At 34.6% G+C, this 12938-nt stretch overlaps 1 protein-coding gene across 1 annotated transcript in view; it reads left to right on the top strand.

Moving 5' to 3' along the window:
- nxph1 (neurexophilin 1) overlaps positions 1–11291 on the top strand; it is a 242355-nt gene extending 231064 nt beyond the window's left edge. The window contains exon 2 of the mRNA XM_039736948.1: positions 9335–11291. Within this exon, the coding sequence (XP_039592882.1) occupies positions 9335–10096 (762 nt within the window). The 3' untranslated portion in view covers positions 10097–11291. The remainder of the gene's footprint in view (positions 1–9334) is intronic.
- The last annotated feature ends 1647 nt before the right edge of the window (positions 11292–12938 follow it).

Raw genomic sequence — 12938 nt, 5'->3', positions numbered from 1 at the left:
TGCTCTGGAGAACGTATTGCTCAAGTTGTGCTGTGTCTAAACCTAACTTAATTTTACTGATCTGGAGCTGTCTCAGGCATTGTAATGTGGACATATTTGTGTTGTATTTGACCCTTCTGTACCTAAGTGACTGAAGCTTTGTGCCAAGTGATGCTGGAAATAATTAACTTTGGTAGTAGTAATAATAATAATAATAAGAAGAAGAAGAATGCATTTTACAGTATTTATATTGCACCTTTCCCATGCTCAAAGTATTTCTCAAACATTTGAAACTGTACAAAGGAAATAATAGCACAGTAAAAAATCAACTTATTAACACTTTATGCAAACAAATATTAAACATTAAACAGCAAATAACAGATTAATTCATGAAACACAAAGCTCTGGTTAAATATAAGAAACCACCAGCAGAAATAAAATAACACACACAATTGTTGATTAAAACTATGCGCAAACAACACAATTAATGTAAGGTTATATGAAGGAAAATCAGCGTAGATGTTAAATCACCCAAAAGAATAACTGACTAGGAAAGTAGACTTAGCTACGTTTGTAGTTCGGTCAGATCAGACCACTTAAAAATTACCAGTTGTACTTTGGAGAACGATAAAGATCGATAAATAGGATAAGGCTGGATTTTGTTATCTGTTTAGAACCAAATTCTCAAAGGACATTGAACATTCAGTTGGTATTTTTTGATGTTTAGCTCAGATCTTACAGTTCTAGCCAGGCCACTCCCCTGTTTCCACTGGATGAGGTATGGTACCCACTTACAGTAGCTATTATTTATCAAATTAAAAATGAAAAGAGCTAAATGAATTAATTGACTTAATGTTCTTAAATATGATTTTGCTCTTATGTATTTTGCAATAAATTATATATGATACAAGTGTGTAATTCACATAGTTATTCCTTTAAATTCAATTATAATGTGCATATTTAATCCTTATCACTGGATGTCTTTCATTCATATTGGCAATAAGGTCAGTGCTCACTTCTTTATATTGAAAATATTAAAAAAGTGTTATAATCATTATATAATTAAATTCCATGGAAGTAAATAAAAAGTTCTTAGCTCTGATACATACATTTATTATTTACACAGCCAGTTTCTTAGTAGGTGAAACATGTAATTCGATAACTCTATGTAGTTATTGCACAACAACAGATATTTCCACAAATGCTTTTTTACTTTTCTGAAAAACTCAACAAGATTTTGAGTGAAAACGGTGAGTGTCAATACCTTTCAAGCTTTAATCTTTCTCTCTTATGTCGTTCCTAAAATTTTATTGAAGTTGCTACTTTAGGATGACCAAATACAGAAACAAATGGTACCAAAATAGGTGCTCTACTGCAGTCTTCATTATTTGAAGCATTTAGGAGTTCACAAATTTAATGTGTAAAACAACAAGAAAAATATGAAGAGAATCAATTCACCCATTGTCTTTCAAACATTTTTCTACAGACTGCATGAATATGACAAATGACTCATCAAATAAAATAAGAGCATAGATTAACTTTTCATTATTAAATTAGTTTTAAACACACAGTGGAGTCCCAGACCTGGTTTAGGAGCTACCAGATAAAAGCTTCTTATATCTTATTACAATGACAGTTTCAAGTTAATTTCCATAGCACAGAAGGGATCCTCTCCCTTTAGACAGTGGATATGAATCAAGAAATGTTGACACGACCAAATAAATCCTAGTACAGTAGCCAAATACTTCATATAGACATTCTGAAAATGTGAGGGACTGTATAAAACACGGCATATTTCATATTTTTGAGACAAAACAGAAGTGGCATGGGTAAAAACACTAGTTCAGTGGAAAAGCTCTCTGAAAGCAATTATAATTTATACAAGTGCTTGTTATATAAAATTTAGCCGTCTAAGGAAAAAAAAGAAGTGAATTCAAATAACAACCTCAGATTTGAAGTAATTGCGAAAATGTGTTTGAGCAGGAAAAATAAAAGAGTCCCTAAAAACACCGTTAAATAAGACATCTTTGACAAAAAAGAACACTTAATATTAAATTGTAATGTTCACTCTAGATAATAGACAAACTTAGTACAGTTTGTCTAGAATTTATTAAGAAGTGCTTACCACAGAATCCCTTGCCGGAACGATGCTGGGCATTTCAGCATATCTAGTGAGGCACTGATTTCCAAAGACTTTTTTGATTGCTGGTAAAACCTTATTTTCAAAGTATTGATCCTAGGTCAACCTGCACAATGCATGGCCTCAACATGATAGATTTGCTGTCATGTTTTACAGCAGGAATCAGGCTATCAATGTCAGATTTTTCCGTTGAATAGTACAAAATCTGTTCTCATTTATCTGCATTAAAGAAGGAAAAAGCTGACATTCATTAATCATCATTTCTTAAAATATTCCACAACTGATTAATAGCTGAAGGTCTTTGCTCATTGTAGTCAGTGAAAATAAAGGAAATTGAACTTACTGGGAGAAAATATAGTTTATATAGAATTTAAAATATCTGGAGAAAAAAACAAATCCTAAATGAACACAAAAAATGTTATGGATGTCCATTTAATGAACTGTTTAATTTAGATTCTGTGACTTCGCAGAATACATATCTATTATTTAAGGAATGATCTTATGTCTCCAGATTTATTAAACAATGAGAAGTTATACTTGATGGTTTCATATTTGTAATATTAACTAAATTAAAGTCAATATTTAAATAATGTGCTGAAATGAATCTTTATTATTGAGAAGTTATAAATGAAATCACTTTACACTATAGCAGTAAGATATGATTAAAAACTTCACATTTAATATATTGCATTTGTTCTGGTAAACATGTCTGAATGACTAGAGCGTACGTTATAGGAACTTCATCATATTGTGTAGCAAGGCTATTTAAGCAGCAGCTTATGGACTGCAGTATTTCTAGTTTGGACCAGTTTCGAGAAATTCATGTTCCAGTGGGCCAATTCTGATATTTTTTTCTAGATCTGAATGGAGTCTCAAGTTCCTTATTTTACTTACAATTTTAACTTGAAAATAGAAAAGCATCTTGCCTTCCTAGATGAATGAGTAATAGCAGTAATCAGTTGCATGGACTATGGAGATGACAATTAGGAACACTAATAATCAGTCTGTTTTATAAATTGAATGACTAATGTAATTTGTTTTCAAATGTCTGGAGACACTGTGGAGGTAATAGATGGTGTTTACGCATTGCAAAATGAGCTTCAACGTTTACCCTACACGGTGCTACGTAACATTCACTCCATTTGTCGGTCAAAGGAGTCTGGAGGCCCGTTTATTTCTGAAAGGAAGTCCTTACCTGATACCAAAGCATAATTGTGAGCACTTAACAAAAATTTATAGATGTGTGCAGGACAAAATAACCTGTTTCAAAAAGTATTGAGGGCATGCTATCCCCTGTTATAGTGGGTTCAGAAAATAATCAGACCCTTTCACTTGCTGCACGCTTTTGTGTTATAGATTTAATTTTAAATGCGAAAATGTACCATTTTTGCCCTTCAGTCCCCACTCAATAACCCATAATGACAGAGTGAAAACACATTTTCAGAAAGAATTGCAAATTTACTAAAAATTAAAAACTGAAATCTCTCATTTATGTAAGTATTTTGACCCTTTATTGTGGCAGTCCAAATTGGGATCAGGTGCATTGTGATTGCTTTAATTTTCCTTGAAATGTGTCTAGAACTTGACTGGAGTCCTCCTGTGTTAAACTGAATTGATTGGACATCGTTTAGAAATGAACACACCTGGATATTTAAGATCCCACAATTCACACTGCATGTTGGGACAAAAGCCATGAAATCTAAGGAACTCTCTGTAGACCTCTGCAATATAAATGTGGTGAGAAAGCGATCAGGGCAACAGCATACATGCATTTCTAAAGCTTTGAGTGTTTCCAGGAGCACAATGGCCACAATAATTGTGAAATGAAAGACATTTGGAATCACAAAGATAATGTGATAATGACCATTCAACTAAATTGAGTAATCTGCAAGAAGGGACTTGGTGAGGGACATGACCAGAAACCCAACAATCAGTCTGAGTTGAGAGAACCTTTTGAAAGGATGACCATCTCAACAGCACTCCATCAATCAGGCGTTTATTGTAGCATGGCCAGAAGAAAGCCACTCTTCAGTCAAAGGCATTTGATAGCATTTAAGGTATTTTGAGAGCATGAGGAAAAAGATTCTCGAGTCTGGTGATACAAAAATTGAACTCATTAGACAGAACTCCAAGCACTATATCTGGTAAAGATATTCCATGTGACTGATTGCCTATAAACTAAAGGTTTAGTAGAAAGGTGTGCTCTACTATCTTGAGAGAAAGGGGCAAACTGTATTTGACCAAGATGGAAAAGGTAGGCTCAGATGCCCAGATGCTTGTGTGTATAAGTACATGAGAGTGTGTAGTTTGAGGAACAGGCACCTTTCAGGTCCTCAGTTGGCAGCTTCTTTAGATGGTACACAGGAAATACCAGTGTCATCAGCAACATTGAAAACAAAAAGGTTAAAATGGACAAAAGAAGTCTGACGTTGGACAATAGATTTCTGGGTGATTACAAGCTTTTGCCTATCTTAACCTTTTTTTTTATTTGCCATTTTCAGATATGGCTTTTTCTTTAACACATTGCCACTAAGGCCAGCACCCTGGAGTAGTCATTTCACTTAAATTGATTGTACTCAGTACTTAAATCCTTTGGATGGAGAACGTGGCTGCTGGGTGAGTCTCCAGAAGCATCCTGGCTTGAACTGACTTACAGAGTGAATGCAGATGGTGTTGCCTCTGACCCAAAGTGGGCAGTGTGAGGTGTAGCTGGTAGCATGCATGTGCAGGCAATGGACATAGTGGTGAATAGGTCATTGGAGCCACATGGAAGGAGCCATTGAAGATTGGATGCTGTTGAAGGATGAATGATCAAGGAGGTGACTTCCAGTAAATCTTGCATTAAGTGAGAGACTCTATGTTTCATAATGAATTAGATATCCACACAAAATGAAGATTATTTTCTCATACACTACAGCTACCAAAAGACAGTACTAAAATATATTTCAACATGCATGTAGTACTAGGGTGTTGTACCGTGTCAGCCATTATAAATGTAATGAGAAGTCAAACAAAATGACACCTTGTATTACATTTGCCTGAAGAAGGGGCCTGAGTTGCCTTGAAATCTTGCATATTGTAATCTTTTTAGTTAGCCAATAAAAGGTGTCATTTTGCTTGACTTCTCACTACTTTCAGCGTGCATTAAGGTCAAGCTCAAAACTTAAAGCAGAAATGAAAGTGAATATTGATTCAGGAAATGGCGCACTGCATGGACAATGCTTAACAGTCAACACTCAACACACTCATAATTTCAGTCTAAGAACACAGAATATAATTCTTCAGTCCGATGTGGTCCCAAACATTTAATGTTCAGTTTTTGTTCAATTGGCAAAGGGTGAAATAATGTAGTTTTGTAATTTAACATGATTTATGGTAATGTTCATGACAACTATTCTAATGTAGCAAGATGACAAGTTTATGCAGCCTTTAAAATGTGCCACAGAAAAATCAGACATGGTTGACTGAAAGGATTGTATCCTTTAGAATGCAAGGAGGAACTAAAGAATTCAGGCTGCACATGCAGGCACACTAAAGGTGTGCTTGGACAAACAACCTGTCCTAGCAATCCAGAAACAGGCTAGTGGTACCAGGCATGAAGAAAATTTCTCACAATCTAAAACGAAACATTTTCCCGGTTAAGAAATTACATAGAAATTAGAAGAAATGATTATGACAACTAAATTGGATTTGCTAATAAATATTTTATTATTTATTTCATTTTGCAAGTGATTGCCATCATCTTGGAATGTGGGTACAGTTTCCACATTGACCTTAATGTAGAAGTGCCACTAAGTAATACTTTTGCATATAAAGAGATATACTAAAAGTGCTTAAAAGTACATTTCAACATATTTGTTTTATACTAGGAGAAAGAACAGGTTAAGCGAATAGCTCCGGGTCACACATTGAGTCTGAGCTGTGAAAATAGGCAACCATTTGGTTTAAAGTTCAGTACTTTACCTGTCGATACAACGGTTATTGTCAGTACCTCACAAATAAATACATTAATATTTTTCTTTTTCCCACTCTGACATGCTGCTGACATATTAACAAAGAGTTGTACGCTTGCACTAATTAAATCACTGAGATGACAGAAAGCAAATAAATAATGCTTATTTCTTAATAGAAACTACAATAATTAGTCATGAAAAACTGTCATGCCTAGTTCTAATGTAATTATTGCAGAATGTATGATTAATTTTACATATCACAAACATTTAAGTTAAAAGAAGTTGAAACATGACGAAAAGTGCAGTGAAATCACTAAAAGCATTGAAGAGATGACATATTGTATATACAGTACAGGAATGCCTTACCATCGCTGAGCTCTGCTGGTGGACATTTAAGCAGAGTTTAGGTAGCAGCTGTATCAATACACCGCCTTAACTGCTTGAGAGGGCATCTTAGGTAATTGGACCAAAACCATATTTAACATAAGAATGTGCCCACTGTTCTTCAAAAACCACATGTCCCTCTTCTACAATAGAAAACAAAAGCTTTGACATTTTCCGGCCTGTTTTTTAAGTCATTCAGATGTTCAGTTCTACCGGAACTTCTCATGGCAGCTATAAATGCCTGCCAAAATATCAGCTTGAAATTTACACCACTCTCTTGCAAGACACTTCCATTAATTCACAATTTAGTATAACAAATTAACCTGCCTGCATGTCTTTGGTCTCTTAATGGAAACTGATATTTGAGTAAACAACACATCTAAAGGAAGCAATAGATTTTGAGACCAAGTGCTGTGAGGCAACAATACAAACCACTGTGCAGTGATAAATTATATAAATTCTTCAAAGCAATTGTAAAGTAGTTTGTGGTTAACATGAATTACGTGTTCAAAACAAAAGTGGTCAATAAAAATATGTCAAATACTTAAGATTAACTAAATTATATCCAACTGTCATGCATTCACTGCTTTCTTGGGTCAGGTAGTTTACGTCTTTTTAGGGTCAATAGTTAACAAGTTACTAGTGAATACAATATATATATATATATAATTCTCTTCTAAGTGAGTCACATAATGGCATAGCGGTTAGTACTGCTGTCTCACAAAACCCGAAACAACAGCCTGCTCCCAGTCTCAGTGATTTGCACATTTGCCCTTGTATATGTGTGTGTTTTCTCTGAGTACCAATACCTGGTAACACATTAGATTAGATATTACCTGTAATGCTTCCATTAGTCACATACTGTTATGAAATAAAACCTTATTAAAGGCTTCCTTTGGTCCTAATTATATTTATAAAGCACCAGTAAAGCTGTTATTTACCGTTGTGCATTGTGGCATATTAAGCACTTGTGAGGTAGTGGTAAAATTACTTGTTAATATGAGAGCTTTATTTGATCTTATTAAGCATTAATAAAGGTTTCACAAAGCCTTATGCTGAAATGTGCAATATTGAGAGAGACACTATCAGCCACTTAAGCCACCACAGGGAGGTTGTTTCAGTATACTACATAACACAGAGATACATAACCAGTTTATTGATGCCTTGTTTTATTAAGAACAAAAGAAGCCTCTGTTAATGTCTTGTTACAAAGCAGTATGTGACAACCAGGTGCATTATAGGTACTACTTAATCGAAACTCCCCAAAAAGAGTGGATTAGGGTATTTAGTGATTTTTAATTGGCTCTGAAGACTAAGTGTGGATGTATCATTAGTGTGCCCTATGGTGGACTGGCACTCCGTCCAGAGCTGATTCTTGCTTTGTGTTCTATGCTGCAGGTGTAGGCCCTTTTATCTTACATTGGAATATGAAAATGCAGAAACTGAATATTATGTGTGTAATTTTTAGTTGTCTGAGGATGAATAAGATGAAAAAGGAAATTATTATATATTTATCAGTGCCTTTTCAGGATTTTCAATGGCAACCTCTTTAGCATTTTCACAGATAACATGTTTTCATCAGTTTATTGTTATAAAAGGATGAACATTTTAGCACAAGACAGATCAGGGAGGAAACCATTTCATGATTTTCATGGCAAGCTGTGCAGCTATGTATATTGTGGCCACTTTTCTACCAAGTTAAAACACAGATACTTGTGTACAGATTGATGAATGACTGCAATACAATTAATGCAACTTATACGTTTTTGCTGTCTACTTGCTCTCTTTGTTTCTAAAAGTTATGTAAATGTCATTTAAAAATACTTAACTTTCTATGGTAACGTGAAAAGATAATTTAATAAATAGGTTTTCCTATTTAGGTAAACAAAATGCAAATTTGAAACCTTAATTATACATAACAGTAGTGAAACAAAATGGACCCACAGTTCCAAAATAAAATGCAAAAAAAAAAAGATAAGGATAAGGAGCTGTATTACCTGAATGTTTTTTAAATAGTTAATTCTTTCATTTCCTGTAGAACAGATAATTTTTTTAGAGCAAGGAAAATTTTTCTATTTTGGCAACATCTTCTTTTGTTTTCAACATTAAAAACAATGTTTGACTTTAATTACATTGCTGATGTAGCTTTACTAAGTAGCGTTCTTCAAAGAAACATCGATGTAAAAATTAAAAGCAATAAGGTTGAAAGTTTTGAATAATTTTTGATCTTTTCGATTGTCACTGTTCATTTCTGCCTCTGGGGTGTTCTTTCGTTCTGTATGGTGAAATTTGTCTTGCATGTCTATGAGCCATCGTGTTTGTTGTTCAACTGATCGATATTCAGGATTAGTTCTTCCTTTTAATTGCAGCTCGTCTTAAACTTTAAACTCATCTTCTAATGGGAAGGGGTTGCGTCCCAACAAAGGTTAGATACAAACAACAGTTGTCAGCATGCAATTCCACAACATTCTTGAATTCTGTATCCTGCACTTGATGCTCTTGGCTCTACTCTTCTTCTTCTTCCTGTTATGGTGTTCTTCCAATGTAATCAGTCACCTTGGTTTTGTGATCAATTTGTTGTTATAAACCCACAAAGACAGGTAACTTTGCTGACATTTCTGCACCTTAAATGTTTTGAAACTGCAGAATGTATTAGTTCATAAGCTTTTGATTAAGTCCAAGATCAAGGTTCTATTCCCACCACTTTGTGAATTGTCATGTGACACACAACCAGACCTTAGCCTTTTATATACATACATTGGTGTACATAAAAGTTAAACATGCATGTAATGTGAATTTCCAGTAGTTTCTTGCATTATTAAAAAAAACAAAGCATCACTGTCAATAGTTTGTAATTTGTATTTTTTTTTCTTTGCAGGTTACTTGTGCCAATGCTACAAGCACAAGAAAATCAGAACTTCTAAAATCAGGAAGCCCCAAATCGACATTAAAACATATATGGACAGAAAGCAGCAAAGACTTGTCTATTAGCCGACTGCTGACACAGACATTACATGGAAAGGAAAACGCCACAGCTTTGGACCTGAGATATGACACCCCAGAACCTTACTCTGAGCAGGACTTGTGGGAATGGCTAAGAAACTCTACAGATCTTCAGGATCCTCGGCCAAGAGCAAAAAGACGGCCAATTGTTAAAACAGGAAAGTTTAAGAAAATGTTTGGCTGGGGAGACTTTCACTCCAATATCAAAACAGTCAAGCTCAACTTACTGATAACAGGAAAAATTGTAGATCACGGGAACGGAACTTTCAGCGTCTACTTTCGGCACAACTCCACCGGACAAGGGAATGTATCTGTGAGCTTGGTACCCCCAACTAAGATTGTTGAGTTTGATTTGGCACAACAAACTGTGATAGATGCCAAAGATTCCAAGTCCTTTAACTGCCGAATTGAGTATGAAAAAGTTGACAAAGCAACTAAAAATACACTTTGTAATTACGACCCTTCAAAAACCTGCTACCAGGAGCAGACCCAAAGTCATGTGTCATGGCTCTGCTCCAAGCCGTTTAAAGTAATTTGTATTTACATCTCCTTTTACAGCACTGATTACAAACTAGTGCAAAAAGTGTGTCCAGATTACAATTATCACAGTGACACTCCATATTTCCCATCAGGATGATAAGTGAGAGGTTAAGGGATATGAGGTACAAGGTTGATGTAACAATGGCTTCGGCCTCAGATAAACTGGCTATTTGTACTGTCCTGAATGTGTCCACAAAGTAATGGCGATGCACTCTGTGGTCTTTGTAAGACAGAAATAAAAAAGTGTAGCAAACATTTTATCAAACACTTTTAAATTATTAGAATAAACTCAGACTACAAATGACAACCCAAATATTCAGAACTGTTGTCGTTATGTTTGCGGGAATTTAGGACCAAATGGTATGTTTACTGAATCCAAAATATTTGTTACAATATTAAAGTAGACACACACACCCACACATATCACACTGTCTTATTTATTTCTCAAAACCATCTACATGGTTTCCTCTGGTACTTTTTAGCTTCTCCTTTGGATTCCCACAAAAATTTTCAGTGTTGATACCAGTGTTTAAACACACAAGCAAACTCTACATTCATTTCAGGCTGTTTTATATTTTTTCATTTATTTATTTTTTTTAACTTTTAAATTTCATCAGTGAAATAAAGGTAATCACGCATTGACTTTACAAGAAAATGAACCCTATGTCATGTCATTAAACTGTAAACTACAGTTCGATTCGAAAGAGAAAGTTAATATTTATGTTTTCCAAGACACAAAGGGTCTGAATGCATTCTTTATTTAAGACCGACTCCTAAAGCGCTCCCGGCAGTCCTACTGGATTTGGTTATCAGTGTCCCTAATCAAAATGTAACTGATGCATTTGGATTAAAAACAATTGTTCACTGCTGCTAATAAAGACAAGAGTAAACTCCCTACCCTTACAACTGGTGATCAAGGCTGATAACGCCAATTCAGACAGTATGCATTTCAAAGATAAGTAGACGCATTCAAGGCAATATATGTGGTGCCCTTTTCTCAAAAGGGTAAGCCTACTGGTGAGTTAGTCTTTTCTTAATGTACATGTTTTACTACAACATTTTGTGTAATCAAGAAGCTCTCTCTGGCCAATAATATATATTTTTTTATGTCTTGGCTTGAAAGGGCAGAAGATGACATTTTTATTTGACATGTATGTTGTGAAAGGTCTGCTCACCTTATTATATCAGTGTGATGAGATGTATATTCTAGGCTCAAACTGTATGAATGATTTGTATTGTATATAGTTTATCCTGTGAAACACGAGCTGCTGTATATTCTCTTGTACCTGTCATTCTCTCTCTTTTATTCTTCCTTTCTCAACCCCTTCTCCACCTCACGGTCCTTCTGTCTGTCTGTCACTTTCTTTCTGCTTGTTATTGGTTAACACAATGGAGATGATCGACTCAATTTATCAAAGTAGATGTGAACTCTATGAAACAGAAATATGTACAAACCAGTTAACCTTTCAAAATATAAATATGAAGCATATTAGTCATCTGTACTAAGAAATTTTATTTCTGGGGGAAAATGGAAATGTATATATAAATAAAATATTGGAAGGTTTTCAGTTTCAAGTTACAAATGAGTGATGTATTTTTGGAAAGAATCAACATATTGTGTTTATTTAATTTCATTTTCTGCAAAACCTGCTTTACATGAAAAGGAATTGGCAACAGGAAAGAAAAGACTGAAGGTCTTTATGTTTAAATATAGAAGAAAAAAGCCACAGCTTTGCTCCGCTTAATCATCAACCATTTGTTTTAAAACACCTTTTTGCTGATCCTCTTTTAAAGCCTAGAGATGAACATGACTTGAAAATAAAATATACTTTACTGAAAAATGAGGGTTGAGAAAAAAAAGATGAAAATAAAGACGTTCGAGGGAGCAATGGTTTTTTTGCTTGTCCTTTCGACAAAAAAGGCACACAACCCTGTACTTTCAGCCATAGTTGGAAAACAAAAGAAAACAAGCAATGTATTCGTGAGGACATTTCTAAAGCTCTGAGAATTTCTAATCAGCAGTAATATAATACTTGCTATCTCGGTTATATACAAGGGTCATAAATTTGTAACAAATGGCGTCCATGTGCCCACAAGTGAAAATGAAAGCACTAGTGTGATAAAAAGGTTGCAGGAATTCTCTACACACCTGCTGTAAAATTTCCAAAGCAAATGAGAAGCAGGCAGCTTAAAAATGATTACACATCCTGTGGGTAAAATGCAGTGCATTTGCCCTGTTCACAACTTATCACTAATTAAACTCGATTGCTATCTCTGCCAAGTTAATGTGTTGGCTGCTTGGTCCATTGGGGTTTTTACTACTGTCCTCATTAAAGTGTTGTTTTCAAAGTTTGCCCTAAATGCTTACCGGTTCATTTAATATGTGCTTAGGGATTAATTCTATATTTCCATATTCCCTCTATGAATGAAAATGTAAATTTAGATTTTTTATTTGATTTCATTGCCTAGAATACTAACATGCAGTTTAATAAAAGAGTAGAGAATGTCTTTACCCAAGCATGGTTGGATGTATTAGCTAGGGCTAAACTATACTAACTGTGATATCATCAACACTGGTAAAACTGTATACATCATATTACTACAATATGGTATGTATTACTGCATAATATTCTAAAAAGAAATAAAAAAAAGACAGACACCTTTATAGTAAAATTTTGGATGTTACTTTCCAAGTTTTAAACAAGTACAAAAAAAAAACAGTTTCATACACAGACATACCTTAACTACAGTACATACTGTATTATGCCACAATTGCACAATTCAAATATACAAAGGTAATAGACAGATAGACAGAATTAGACGGCCATTGGGAGAAGGGCTTTACTTGTGAAGGGGCAATAAAGAGACATGTAAAGGCCATACAAATAAAGGGGTTCATAGCACTGAATAAAGAGCATTTCATAAACACAGTGTGTGTA

Source organism: Polypterus senegalus, chromosome 15 (genome assembly GCF_016835505.1).
Source record: "Polypterus senegalus isolate Bchr_013 chromosome 15, ASM1683550v1, whole genome shotgun sequence".
NCBI classification, from domain to species: domain Eukaryota; kingdom Metazoa; phylum Chordata; class Cladistia; order Polypteriformes; family Polypteridae; genus Polypterus; species Polypterus senegalus.
This window is presented reverse-complemented; position numbering and strand designations above follow the sequence as displayed.